Genomic DNA, 13,893 nt, shown 5'->3' with positions numbered 1-13,893 from the left:
CAACAGCATTACTGCCACAAGGAGCTCAAAGTGAGATTGTTCACCAAGGAATTACTGATGATTTCAGCTCGCTCTCCTTGCTACAGGATTGTGAAGCTGCGACGATGTGCTGAAGCCCCTGACACTGCTGCGTTGTTTTGTTGCACATCTCAAGGCAGATGGCTCAGCGCAGGCCTCAGTTACTGCTCAGAGATTCAAAGCTCTGCAAAATAACATTTTTCTTAGCAGGGGAAGAAAGTGCATCCAGCAGAACCACCATCCTGAAACAGTACAGACCAAGCAAACAAGGCACGTTAAGAAATGGAGCAGAGGCAGGATTCCTCGTTGGTCTGCAGCATCCTGCAATACCTTCCCCAGCCCCACCTCGCTAATATGCCCCACAACACCTAGCGCCCATGCTCTGTCTGCTCTAAGCAACTGAGCTTCCGAGAAGAGGAAGAGCTCTCAAAGAGAAATCATCTCTTCACCCTGCGGCATTCTTCTGTCTTCCACCTACCTGTAAGTACTGCTGGGAAAATGCAGGCCAGGCAATGCCTGTTGGGTGCAGTGCAGGAGCACCCCTGGCAAGCACAGATCAGCAAATGCCCTTGCACTGGACCTCAGTGCCTTGCTTCATGTAACAAACCTCATGTTTCCTTGACTTGAAAAGCACCCTGAACTATTTGAGTGCCTTCTGCACCCAAGGCAGCTGCCTGTTACGAAGCAGGGAGCAGTGTCCAGGTCACAAGGCCATTTGTTAGAAGAGTTTCAGAGTGCTACCAGAAGTGTGTTAGGTCTCACGGTTTCACACATGACGCTTTCACCGACTTGGACAGCTCCAAGGAAAGAGAAGCATCTCTTCCCCCTCCATCATTGCTTTTTTGCTGCATCACTTGAAAGAAAAGATTGTATTGTCTCCAGTCCCAGTGCCGAGGTCAAGGACTTCGTAAAATAGTGTCAGGTTAAAACAGGAACAATGTGTGAGAAAACTACCAAAGCCTAAAACTGTCCATGATGGTAATGACGTACGTAGCTCAGGCTTGCACGCCAATGAGGGAGATAGCTTGAAACCCACACACACTTCATAAAGGCATAGTAATTTCATTATTAGCTGAAGCTCCTTTTAATCCAAACTGGATTACCTCAGAGATGTGCTTTGCTGATGTTTTCTCCGTGGTAACATACAAGCACAAGTGTTTAGTTAGAAGAGTCCTAGACAAGCAGGAGCCATGAATCAACTCGATGATCTCCAAGATAATGGGTCTCAGTCTAATTTCTGAGAGCACACACTTTATCACGGACGTGTTAGGAAATTTCAGGTCATGCAGATGATCTCCATCTTTGTTTTAAACTGATACTTTTTCAAATGAAGGGAGTGAGGTGAGCAGAGAAACAGACTGCAAATGTAATGGCTTTTTCAACCGTGACCAAACAACTGCAGTTTAGCTCTCCAGATGGCTATTCTAAGGCAGTGATGCTTGGCCTTTCACTCTCAGGGTCGTCACACTAATCCATGAACTGGATCAGATGACACCAGCTACCCTGTTCTCCCTCACACCAGAGAGAGCTGAGCTTCCGAACCCCCACCCCACAAGCAGTCAAGAAGAAAGGCATCAATAACACAGATGGAGGCACTAAAACAAAACGAAGAAACTGGCATATGATGATGCACTAAGCCTTGGTTGGATACAGAAGCAGACCTCACTACATCACTAACCTCCAGGTAGCAAGCTTACCCCACTTAGAGGTTTCACGTGCTCCATCACGCTCATTCACTGAGAAAACACCCTCCAGACATCCAACACATGCCTCTGTTATACTTACTAAAACTTATTAAACACAGCAAATGCTATCTCTAGAACACACACGTTAATGAACGGCCAGCTCAGTAGCATGAGCTCTGGAACAGAGTCACTGCAGTAACAAACCGGTGGCACTTCAGTACCAGAGAATGAATCCCACAGTGAACACTGAGTACGCAGATCAGCAGAAAAAAGACTGGGAAGGAGGATGGAAGAGAGAGAGAACAAGTTATCCTTAAAGAAATTCCACAAACTAAGTGTGATGCTGGAAGTACAAAGTGCTACTGCATCACTTTGCAATGCACCTTGTTTTGTAACAATTTCCAGTTTCCTGTGCTTGGGCTACCCTTCCACTGAGAATCATGGAAGTCTAAGAGAAAGCCTGTTAGCAAGAAAAGGGGGAGTAAGAACATGCAATGCTCTCAGAAAATCATATGTATGCCACTTGTTAATGACAGCAAGCTAAGATTTCTTCATGTGCTCAGCCAGAATGCACTCTCTGCTGAGACTGTATTGGCTTTGGTGGTTTGTTGGTTGGTTTTTTTTTTTCTTTTGTTCCTACATGCCAAACAGCTTCTACCACAGCTGCTTGGTGACAAAAATGAAGATAAAAATGCAGCTGTGCAGAACACATTGACCAGTACACTGCAATCTCACAACCACTTCTCAATCAAAATTTCTGTCAAAGACAGTTTAAATTAATCTGAAGATATTCAGCTCCAGAGCACTTGCAACCTATACGGCTAGTCTGTCCTTCACTTCTACATACGAGAACTCCATTACAACTCTAAGTTAATTATCTTCAGACTCAGCCCTGTAGGAAATTTAACTCTCAGATTTTTCTAGGCTTATCAGAAAGGAACAAAGTCTCCAGTTACATCCCACACAACAGCTTAAGTACTCTCTTAGAAGGGACCAGGACAGGAGTTTTCCAAGCCACAGCTGAGAAGCCCTCCCCTCAACCTGTCAGGAGATGAAGCAACATGGCAGGGATAACAAGGCAGTGGAGTTCAATGTCCTACCACTCATACCCATGGATGCAACGCTGTCAAATTCAACAGAACTTGCATACACACACACTACCTCTCCTGAGCTAAGCACAGCAGATCAATTGTACTTAAGTTGCCCACAGAAAATAGGAAAAAAAAGTCTAGCAAGATTTAATGACAATGAAAAATCCTCCTGTTTATATACGCTTTTTGCAGTTTTATAAACTTTAATACCACAGGAAATTAACGTTGCTAACCACTGCGATGATCAAAGCATGCCACCATCTAACAAGGTACACAAAAGAAACCAGGATATCACAAAGTATGAACACCAAATGTAAATCCATTATTAAAACCCCGCTTACTGAATTCTTACTGCCTTGAGTCCTCAATATCGTATTGACTATCAACCACCAAAAAACAGGTCAAGAATGGTTGATTCAGCATAATTATCAGCTTACAGAACAGTACATTAGAAAGTCTACTATACAACTTTCACTTAGATCAAGTAGCACTTGACATTTAAACTTCTGACTGTAATCACATTCCACCTGACAGGTCTTACCTTATAATTGCTGGAATTTACCCAAGAAGTGGCCAGTCCATCAACCATTTTATCCAGCATAGTCTGATCATGTTCAAGATCAGTGGACTTCTGTTTATCTGAGAAGTAATCGATCAACTCCTGGCCAACCTGAAGTCTCCTTCCAACATCCTTCTGCAGCACCTGCGCTAAGCAGTACTCCATACTGGGCTCCATAGTGTCTTAAAAATACAGCACCAGCAAGAAAGCTAGAGGGCAGCAGGTCCAAGAAATCCCTCTATAAATGAATCCAGGAGGTCGCCTCTTTGTTCGATGAAGGTTACTGAGGGTCTGGGTTTCAAAGATGCGATTCTGAGAATGGCAACAATGCACCATGTGTGTGTGAACAGCAGCTGGCAGGATATTGAAAGTCCAATTTAAATAACTAGTAAGAGACGAAGCAACGAGCTGTGCTGTACTGTTGAGTCTGCAATAATTCCCAATTCAGCACTCCATTCTGAAAGAAATTAAAAAGAACAGTATTATAGGTTAAATTAAGACTGGAGCAAAAAGAAGATCGAAAGCATGTCACAAAATAGGTTATTCATATACAGCTGCAAAGCTGTGATAAGCTGGATACGAGCAGCATTGTTCTATTTTAAGGAATCAGACAAGGTAGGTCAGGACAAAAACCTCTGGTTCTTCTTTACAACAGCAGTTACTCATCATTTCCCTAGAAGTTTTAGTGACAGTAAGTCTGGCGCTTAAGTAAGAGCTGATTAGTAATCAATATTATTGCAACAACCAACGTCACCATCCACCCACAAAGGCAGAGATAAAATCCTTAAGCAGGTCACCAGGAAAACACATCTCCTTTAAGAAGTGAAAGCAGGAAGAGGTCTGGATCCTGTTTTGACTGTTGACCTTCGGCAACCAATGCCATCAGCTGGCCAGCAAGATACAGCACTAACCCTGGGCTCCAGGAACGCAAAATGAGAGCAGTTGTCAACAACCAGGTGCTCAAGCTGTTTCCAGGCTGAATCCTGTTACATCCCAACTACACGTGCCCAGGAAACAGCACTGGCCTAGTGCAATAGTGTAAAGAACAGTGTCTGTGGTGCCCTGAGAACCAAGGCCACACACAAGAAAGGCAAGGTCAACCTTTGCTGCCACTCAGAGGCACAGCATCATCTGGGGTTTGGTTATGTTCCTCAACTCTAGAAACTCTCCTGTCCAAGGACTTCATCAGGGACCCAGATGCAGCTTTTTTGTCCCTCCATCTGCAGCCAAACCAACCCCTCCAGGCAGACAAGGAACAGACCTCAGGCCTGTCCTCCACCCTCCCACAGACCAAGGCTCCCGGCATCACCATACTGCTTCCTGAAGCACTCCCCCATCACACATTAGCTCTTTTAGGAGGGGGTGATGAAAATCCAGAGTGTCTTTTTGTTTCCTGTCTAATAATATCTAAAGCCAGAAATCTGCCCTACTTTTTCCGCCAGCATGAGGAAAGCAGGTCAAGCCCAGAGCAAGGGAAGAGGCTGTGGAGCAGACACCTGGTTCAATAAACAACTGGAAGGAAGCTGGAGGCAGAAGTTCATTAATTGGAAGCACTTGGGCAGCAAATTTAAATACCTTCTGTTTGAGCAAATAAGGCCTTCACAAAAGTCTTAATAAAACAAAGAGGATCTGGCAGCAGATGGGATACACACAAGAACCCCAGCCTGGAAACAAAGCACACCTCGCACAGCAGACTCAGTTCTTTATCTCACCTCCATCCTCCTTGGCCAGACTTAAACTGCCACATCTTACCAATACCAAACACAGCATCTAGAGGCAGCACAGAGGCTTGTGGTCTTGAGCTTCCCTAACTGCCCCAAGTGCTGCCAGGCATGTCCCAGCTGCCCACACTGGCTGCACCGCTGATTCACCAGGCAGGAGGAGCCACCAGAGAGCAGGTCCCTCTGTTCCAGGCAGCCAGTTCAAATCCCCGCTGGCTGACAGCAACCAAAACTGGTTCTGTAGAGCCAGGGACTCACCTCAACCAGCTGCCTGGCAAATCCTACCATCAGCCAGAAGGGATTGTTTGTGCCTGTAGACTAAACTCCCTCCTCACCAGCAAAACCTCACCCTCCAGAGCAGCAAGGAAGCGTTAGCTACAACTGCACACACAGCACTTAGGGCTTTAAGTTAGTGCCATAACAGCTCACTGTGTGTGACCACTACCCCAACCTGAACTGTCTAAAGAACATACCAAACTCTCACCACTTTGCTTCACAGAATCAACCAGGTTGGAAGAGCCCTCTGGGATCATCGAGTCCAACCGTTGCCCTGACACCACCATGTCAACTAGACCAGGGCACTAAGTGCCATGTCCAGTCTTTTCTTAAACACATCCAGAGATGGTGACTCCACCACCTCCCTGGGCAGCCCATTCAAGTCACTTTAAGAGTGATTTGACTTCAAATTCCAAAATTGTCAACACCCCAATCAATACTGTTAGAGTAACACCTTTTTTCTTGCTAAAAGAGAGACACTGGTTCCAAACGAGAGGAAAGCTCTGGCTTCTCTTATTGCTGAAACTGCAGTTTCTCTCATCTCAGTTTAGCACCGACTCGTAAAGATGGGAGCTTTCCTATCCTTACCAAAATGGTTCACGACATGGCTCTGACTACCCATGGCAGCACAGGCAAAAAAAGCAGGGCAGCTTCAAGCAATCGTAAAAGCACAGCAGAAGTCTTCCTCCGAGTCTCCCTGCCTGTACCTTTGAATATTGGCCCCTGCCCTGCCCTCCAGCATGGGCTGGTCTTGTTCCTTCCTGAAGGCACTGCAGTTCTGCGAGACAGTGCTACACACAGGAGTCTCTAAGCATCTAAAAGAAGGGTTTGCACATAGTAGGGCAACATTTCACTGGACACCTCACTAGCAGAGAGCTACTGGAGAAGAGGCATGTACGCGATATTCAGCAGCTACCATGTTCTAGCTGAAACCTTTCAAGTTCGCTGTGTGGTTTACTTCTGAACTCCAGATTAGAAGTTCTGTCTCCTGGATAGAACATGGTGAAGTCAGTCCCCTAATTGCTTTTAAAATGGAAATGTGGAACTTGCTTAAACTTGAACATTCAGATTACAGGAGGGTGTGAATGGCTGTTAGTTACCACAGAATAGCCGTTTTTTATTAACTTCACACACAGACAAGTCCCAACGCATCCAAGAAACCATTAGCTGGCCATACTGTCATGAGAAAGGAACATTCAAAGCTTCAAGCCTTTCTTCTATGTGGTTTTCATTTAAGAGTTTGTAAGTCTCTGCCTACAAGCACAGAAAAAAAAAATCTTTTAAGCAAACTAATATAAACAAATTCTGCTTCAAGTTCCTCGTTTTTTAAACATGTGAAAGAAGGCATAGGATAAAAATTATGGTGCACTATAGAAGAACCAGTTTGTGTCACAATCTTGAGGACTGCAGCATAAAGAAGGACGACTATACGTTATGGCACCACCACCAAATGCATACAGGGGAGAAGAGGTCTTTGAATCCTGGGGAAAACAGTAATAGTAAGCCAAGAGGAAAGGTTCAAGCTGGCTTGCATCTACCAGCCAACAGGTGTTTTATGTTGCACTTTTTTAAACTTAAAAAAAACAACCTGTTTTCCACACATGTTAGGAAGTCTGTTGACTCCTCCTCTTCCTCACAGGAAGATGTGGAAAAAATACCACCCGAGAAAACCAAGACCCAAGCTGACAAAAACTGAACCTCCCAGGCAATGAAGCATATGGCTGCTATATCCCATCAAGTTTGAAATCAGCTCGGCAGATGCTCCCCACATAACAAGCTTTGGAAAACACAAGTGCACAGTCTCAGCCCCAGCAGTCTGTTCCTGCAGAATTTAAATGCCATGGGTTTCAGGTAGCTGATGTTACAAGATGCAAACAATTTAGGACTAGGATTTTGAGTACATCCTCTTCCCACAGAAGCACGGTCATGCAGAAGTCAAAACTAACAACTCAGTGGCACAGGTCCTGCGTTTGGAGCTCCTCCAAGTTTTGAGAAGGGTTGTGAATATAGGCTCCAAAGCAAGGGTCTTCTCCAATCCTCCTACTAGGCTTGCAGTTTGCACTCAGGGAGATGGGTTAGGCTGTGTCTGACAATGTCAACACGCAGACAAGATAATCCAAGAGAAAAATAACTATTCTCCACAGCACCTCAACTCTGTCACTGCAAAAATAAAGTTCTCTCTTTCACTCACAAGCCATCAAAATTATGTGCTTAATCAAAGCCTCTGCCAGTAACACCTAAATTGTCCATCAAGAGCTATCCAGCAGAAAGCCACTAGAGAGGCTTAAGTTTAATGCCAGCTTGGAGCTCAAAAGGATGAATTTAAAGGAAAAAGCTGACAAAGACTGAACACCCCAAAGTTACTCAGCCTAGATACTACTACTGTAAAAGCTGTAACAACTCAGAGCAAAGCAACTGGCTCAGCAAGTAGAATAAGTCAATCCAAATAATAAGGAAATACTCGTTACCTAAGATGTTGTGGCAACATTAAACTGGGTACATAAGCCAATGAACATTTTTCAATGCTTAGGAGAACCCCACTCACTCCAGACTAAGTGAAATGGCACTATTCACAATTGTCAAGTAAGACTTTATCTCAGGATAACTTCACAGGAGATTTTAATTCTTCTTCCTCTTGCAATGAGAAAGGAAACATGAAACATATAAAGAATGCAATACTACTCTCCTGGGGGCTTGTCTATACTTGGGAGCTCTTCCAAGGTAGCTATTCAACTTTAAAAATTATGCCCCACTCTCTTGTGCTCTAGTCATCAGGTTGAGTTATCTTCATCATGTTTCACTGTCATCTTCATTGCCAACAAACCAGTGCAGTCCACAACATCCCCAGCCAACTGCTCTAACACAGCTAACTCAAGACACAGGCTTGCAGAGAGACAAAATATTGCTGCCACTCATGATCACTGCATGGCAAGAGCCAGTGCCACTCGATAACCATGCCTTTCTAGTCACCTTCCTGAAGGTATCTTTGTACCTGCTCCCAGCCAGTAAGCTTAACTTGTAAACAGCTTTAAACCTGACAACACTTATTTGATGTAATTTTTTTCTTTATAAGTGGTTAGCTGTAGCCCAGCAGCTGTAGAAATAACACAGCAACACAGTTGTATCAACAAGCCTCCTTCTTCACAGGTCTCAGGACCTAACTGCATGCAAACTTCAGTTTAAAATTAGTTCAAGGTACATCAGAAAGACATTTCCTTGAACTTTGACTTTCCACAACAAAGAACTCCTTCAGGAGATCTCCACCGTAGCCAAATGCAGGAATTTCTCAAGTATAAAAGCTACCAGGCATCAAACCTGCAGTAGTTTACTGCTACTAGAAGGTGGGCAGTGTAAATACTTCACTGTTGGGTCTGCCAGCCATGCCCCCTTGGGCTAGAAGTTCAGAGCAATTACAATAGCACCTAGAAATCAAGTACTGCAAAGACAAGATCCCATCAAGAAGGCAGCTCTGCACAAAGGGTAGAAACTCTCAGCCCTCTGTCCACTCCTTCTCTATTTTTGCTCCAACCAGCACAGCTAACCCCCACCCAGAGGGGATTTGGTATCAGGCCTTTACAAAGTATGACACTTACGAAGCACTCAACCAAACCTACTCTTCTCTTGACATACAAATAACAGCAGAGAAAGCAGCTGTACTGACAGTCTCTAAGCTCAAAGTATTCTTAGTTGTTCAAACCCTCTGAGAGAATGAGGTGGGCAAGTAAAACATCAAGTGTCCTACTTGAAGAAAACAACCTTTTTCTGGAGCCAAAGGCAGCTTGCGGGAGACACCCACCCAGCAACTGGCAGGTGGGCTCTCCCTTGTGTTCACCTCTCTCCATCAGTAGGCAATAATGCTTCTTTGGTGCCCAGCAATATTGCACAATCACTGTGATTGTTTTAAATCAGTAACTAGTGTTGCCCCGTAGCTGAGCCTCCCCCTAACCCAAAGATGGTATCTCAGATTTCCAGCCTGACAACTCATGCTCTTCTAATCTGCTGATGGGACAGCCCTGTACTTATCTCCATGCACTGAGTGCCTCTGACTGCACTGCTTGCAGACTCCTTCCACACCCCCTAGACAATAACTTTGTCTTCAGACAGAGGAGCCACCACACCTCCAGTACTCACCAGGACGGTGCCCATGTGGATGCAGTTTCCTTGCTGGAAGTGTTATTAGGTCTCCAGCGAGGGTTTCTTCCTCCTCCCACAGCACCAGCCACACTAAGGAAGCGTTTGTAAAGCTCCCTGCTGTTGGGGGCAGCTCACCCTCAGAAGAGCCACATCTGGTTGAAGGCTTGCTAGGCCTCTGCTAAATATTAGCTGTTCTTCAAACTCGCTTGGAGCCTACTAACTGTTCATGTTTAAAGTATAGACAGTAACCAACCTACACCAGAGCACAACTTCACTGCCATAAGGAAAACTGAGGCAGATTTCTAGAATGAAGACAGCTGAAAGATTGCCAGGGCTTCAGCTAAGGCCTTCTAGCCCCCACACAATCCTTCTAGCACAGATGCTAGCCGTGAAAGTTGCATTACCCTACCCTGGGTAAGATGAGAGATAAGCTTCAGATAACAGGAATTCTTATGCCTCCGCTAAAGGTTTGCATTGCTGCCTCAGTAACTGAATACCTCATACAGAGCTACTGATCTCAGCAAGGCATCAATCTGCAAAAAAATCTCCACAGTAACAAAGCTGCAACAAATCAAGACGACTTGCAGGTCACCTCAATGCGACCCCAACACCCTACACTAATGGAACCACTTTGCAGAGCAGGAGTAACCCTGCAAGAGTAGGCTGGAAAATTAGATTATTCCTAACATCCTTTGTTTTCCTAATACAACTCCTCTCTGAAATTAGTTTGGTTTTAACTTTGTCGGAGACCAAGGACAAGTCTAGAATGAGCTTTCAAGGTCTCCTTCCTTTTTAACAGATTGAGCGCTGAGATGCAGATCAAAATCCTGTGATGTTCGGAGCTGCTCTGCGTGATTCCCTCTTGTAAGCATCTCAGTTCATGGTTCCAAGGTATCACACTACAAGCAATTTATTAGGGGCCTTCTGGACCACAGGATAAAAAAAACCAAACAAAACTATCCTCATGACACTTCACCCTGTGAACAGTACCTGAGTTGTGGGTTTGTGTGTACAAAAATATCCTTTCTCTCCCTCATTCTGGAGATCTAACCTTACCTTAGAGCCTGCAGACTCCAGCCCTGACACCTGCGAGACCCTGGCCAGCAAACAATACATCACTGGCTCTCTAGGACTTCTAGCTCTGCTCTGCAAGCTGTCAGAGCCAAGGGTGCACAGGGTGCCCTGAGGGGCTGTGGTGCTGCATCCCAGAAGAATGGAGGTGGCATCCAGCCCCTTTCTTACTGCAACTAGGGAGAGCAGGACAAAACTTTCCAGAGTCACGTCCTAACCCTCTCCTCCACAATCCAGCAGCAATATTGGACCATCTGGAAAAATATGGGAAGAAAAGGAAAAGGAGAGACATTTACCTGTAGCCTCGTGGGTAAAATGCTTAGCAAGGTTTGGAAGTAGAACACTACTGAGAACTAGAGCAGGGTGGCCCATCACTTGCCAGACTGCTAGCAGGACACATGGCTTCACAGCACACATCTGAAGCTTGTAATCTGCAATAGATGAAGACCCTTAGATCACTAATTTAGCCAGTCCTGAAGATGGAAAGCACCTCTTAATGCACATCAGTTGAAGAAAAAGGTGGGAGAATACCAAGAACTTCTTATTTTACAGGCAGAAATAGGGTAGAAATTCAGGGCCTTTCCCAGAGACACTGCAAAGCACACGGGAACTGAGAGCAAGACAGTCTAGTTTCAAAGAGATCAGTGGGTTTGATACAAATCCCATACTCAACAAATCCTTCAGAACCTTGTTATCCCTCCTGATGTACACCTGGCTAGTGACACAGAAGAAGTAGAGAAGTTTTTGTGTCCAAGTCCAAACCAGAACTACCCTAGAAGGAAGTACTTCAGAGACAAGTGCTAGTAGTAAAATGACAGACTGGAATGGAAAAATAACACACAAGATCATACCTTGGGTACAAGCCCTCAAGGGACAGGGAGTGTCCAACTAAGGACCTTGCAGTAAGATCTCTTTCCTCTGCACCCCACATCATTTTCTCAAAACATACATGTGTATTTTAGACAATCTTAAAATGTGTGTGAGGTGGGAGTAAAGGGAAAAAACCTGCCCCATGCAGTCTACATCTCACATAAGTTCACTCACAGAACCACCTCAGACAGGCAAGCAGATACTACAGCCACAGACAAAAGCACCTCCAATTCTAGGACAATGACTTACACGCATGCTTGTGCAAACAAGCCATGCCAACCTGCTGCTGATATGAAAAGCAATCAGACACCCAAAACCGACCAAGACAGACACTCGGGTTGAGCCTGTAACAGACTGGCTGGGGGATGCAACAGCAGCGGTTTGTAAGTTAACAGGTTTGGAAAAAGTTTATTTTCTTGGTCTCTACTCAGGCTTCCCAGCCCCATCTCTTCCCCCGACTCTAAACACAAACCTGTCTGCATGACAAAAGAGGGCACTTTGCCTACCCTGTTCTCCAGGGCTGCCAGCCCTCATGGGAACTGTTGGCCAAGGACAGGAGAACTCTCAGCAGCAGCTGGATTTCAGCTGCTGACAGGGGCCAGCAAAAACCAGCACTAGGACCAGTTCACAGAATCACAGTATCAATCAGGTTGGAAGAGACCTCTGGGATCATTGAGTCCAACCATTGCCATGACACCACCATGGCAACTAGACCATGGCACTAAGTGCCATGTCCAGGCTTTTCTTAAAGACATCCAGAGATGGTGACTCCACCACCTCCCTGGGCAGCCCCTTCCAATGGCTAATGACCCTTGCTGAGAAGAAATGCTTCCTCATGTCCAACCTAAACCTCCCCTGGCAAAGCTGGAGGCTGTGTCCTCTTGTCCCATCGCTAGTTGCCTAGGAGAAGAGGCTGACTCCCACTGCAGGTGGGACCTCCCTTCAGGGAGTTGTAGACTGCAATAAGGTCACCTCTGAGCCTCCTCTTCTCCAGGATAAACACCCCCAGCTCCCTCAGCCATTCCTCATAGGTCAGACCCTCCAGACCCTTCACCAGCTTGGTCGCCCTCCTCTGGGCTCGCTCCAACACCTCAACATCTTTCTTGAAGTGCGGGGCCCACAACTGGACACAGGATTCAAGGTGCGGCCTCACCAGTGCCGAGTACAGAGGGACAATCACTTCCCCAGACCGGCTGGCTACACTAGTCCTAATAGAGGCCAGGATGCCATTGGCCTTCTTGGCCACCTGGGCACACTGCTGGCTCATGTTTAGCCGGCTGTCGATCAGCACCCCCAGGTCTCTTTCCACCGGACCACTTTCTATGCACTCTCAGCTCCAGGGAGGGGTAGGAGGGTTACCTCCTGAGGTGCTCAGGCATAAGCAGATTCTATTCAGCCTGGCATCTGCAACAGCACATAAGCGGATGGCTGAAAAAATCCCCCAACACGGGCAGCAAGAGACTGCAGAAAGCCACCACTACACTTAAGGTTTATAAAACTGCGGGCAGAGGGAGCACAGGACAATGGGGAGCAGAAAGGGGTTTTGTTTGACAATACCATGGGTTGGGCTGAACTCTAAGTGGCAGTTGAGAAACTGCTGGGCTCAGAAACCACCTGCAAAGTAACAGGCAGAGAGACACACCTGAGCTTCCTCCCTTCTGCTGAGCATCACTTTGAAATACAGGTCAGAATTTTACTCCATTTTGATCAGATCTTTACCTCAGTAAATCACTGTTGGTTCAATTTGGCTTTCTGTCTTGGAATGTAAAGCATCTACAAGCGAAGTGTAAAGAGGCGCCAGCTTAAACGTGAAACACAAACGCTGCACCAGGGACTGGCCCGGTTAGGCTGTTTAGCCTATTATTTTCCTGGCAGGGGAAACAAATTAGAGATTTTTAAATCTGCCACTCATTTTCAATAAACTAATGATGATGACACATTTCTAACAATTAATTTTGCCGCTTCTACTTGGCATACTGTTTCTAGATGCAGAATGGACATCTCCCTCCTCGCAGAGCCAAACACGCAGAGATTTGATTAAGTGACAGAACAGGGAACCAGACACAACCCAAACACTAACCATGAACCGAGATCAAATCTCTTGGAGAACACCTGCAGGCCCTCAGACCACAAAACCCATCTGTTGCCCTCCTATAACTTGAACAGCTATCACAGAATCAACCAGGTTGGAAGAAAACTCTGGGATCATCGAGTCCAACCGTTGCCCTGACACCACCATGGCAACTAGACCATGGCACTAAGTGCCATGTCCAGGCTTTTCTTAAACACCTCCAGAGATGGTGACTCCACCACCTCCCTGGGCAGCCCCTTCCAATGGCTAATGACCCTTGCTGAGAAGAAATGCTTCCTAATGGCCAACCTGAACCTCCCCTGGCGAAGCGAATGACTCCATCCAATTCATTTGGTTTGGGTTTTTTTGTGTGCAGGAGTGCTAGTGCTGCCAAAGA

General features: G+C 45.8%; 1 protein-coding gene across 7 annotated transcripts in view; it reads right to left on the bottom strand.

The window, feature by feature from the left end:
- The window catches only part of CLASP1 (cytoplasmic linker associated protein 1), a 200,300-nt gene that overhangs the window by 183,090 nt on the left and 3,317 nt on the right, over nucleotides 1-13,893 (bottom strand). For 6 of the 7 annotated variants that reach the window (XM_068407463.1, XM_068407465.1, XM_068407467.1 and 3 more), the window contains exons 2-3: nucleotides 10,852-10,986; nucleotides 3,336-3,810 (exon numbers count right to left, since the gene is read on the bottom strand). In XM_068407463.1, the coding sequence (XP_068263564.1) occupies nucleotides 3,336-3,530 (195 nt within the window). In that variant the 5' untranslated portion in view covers nucleotides 3,531-3,810; nucleotides 10,852-10,986. The remainder of the gene's footprint in view (nucleotides 1-3,335; nucleotides 3,811-10,851; nucleotides 10,987-13,893) is intronic. The other variant, XM_068407464.1, reaches the window with a different exon arrangement.

Source organism: Nyctibius grandis, chromosome 9, assembly GCF_013368605.1.
Source record: "Nyctibius grandis isolate bNycGra1 chromosome 9, bNycGra1.pri, whole genome shotgun sequence".
Classification (NCBI taxonomy): domain Eukaryota; kingdom Metazoa; phylum Chordata; class Aves; order Nyctibiiformes; family Nyctibiidae; genus Nyctibius; species Nyctibius grandis.
The sequence above is the reverse complement of the archived record's forward strand: the minus strand, read 5'-3'. Positions and strand labels throughout refer to the sequence as shown.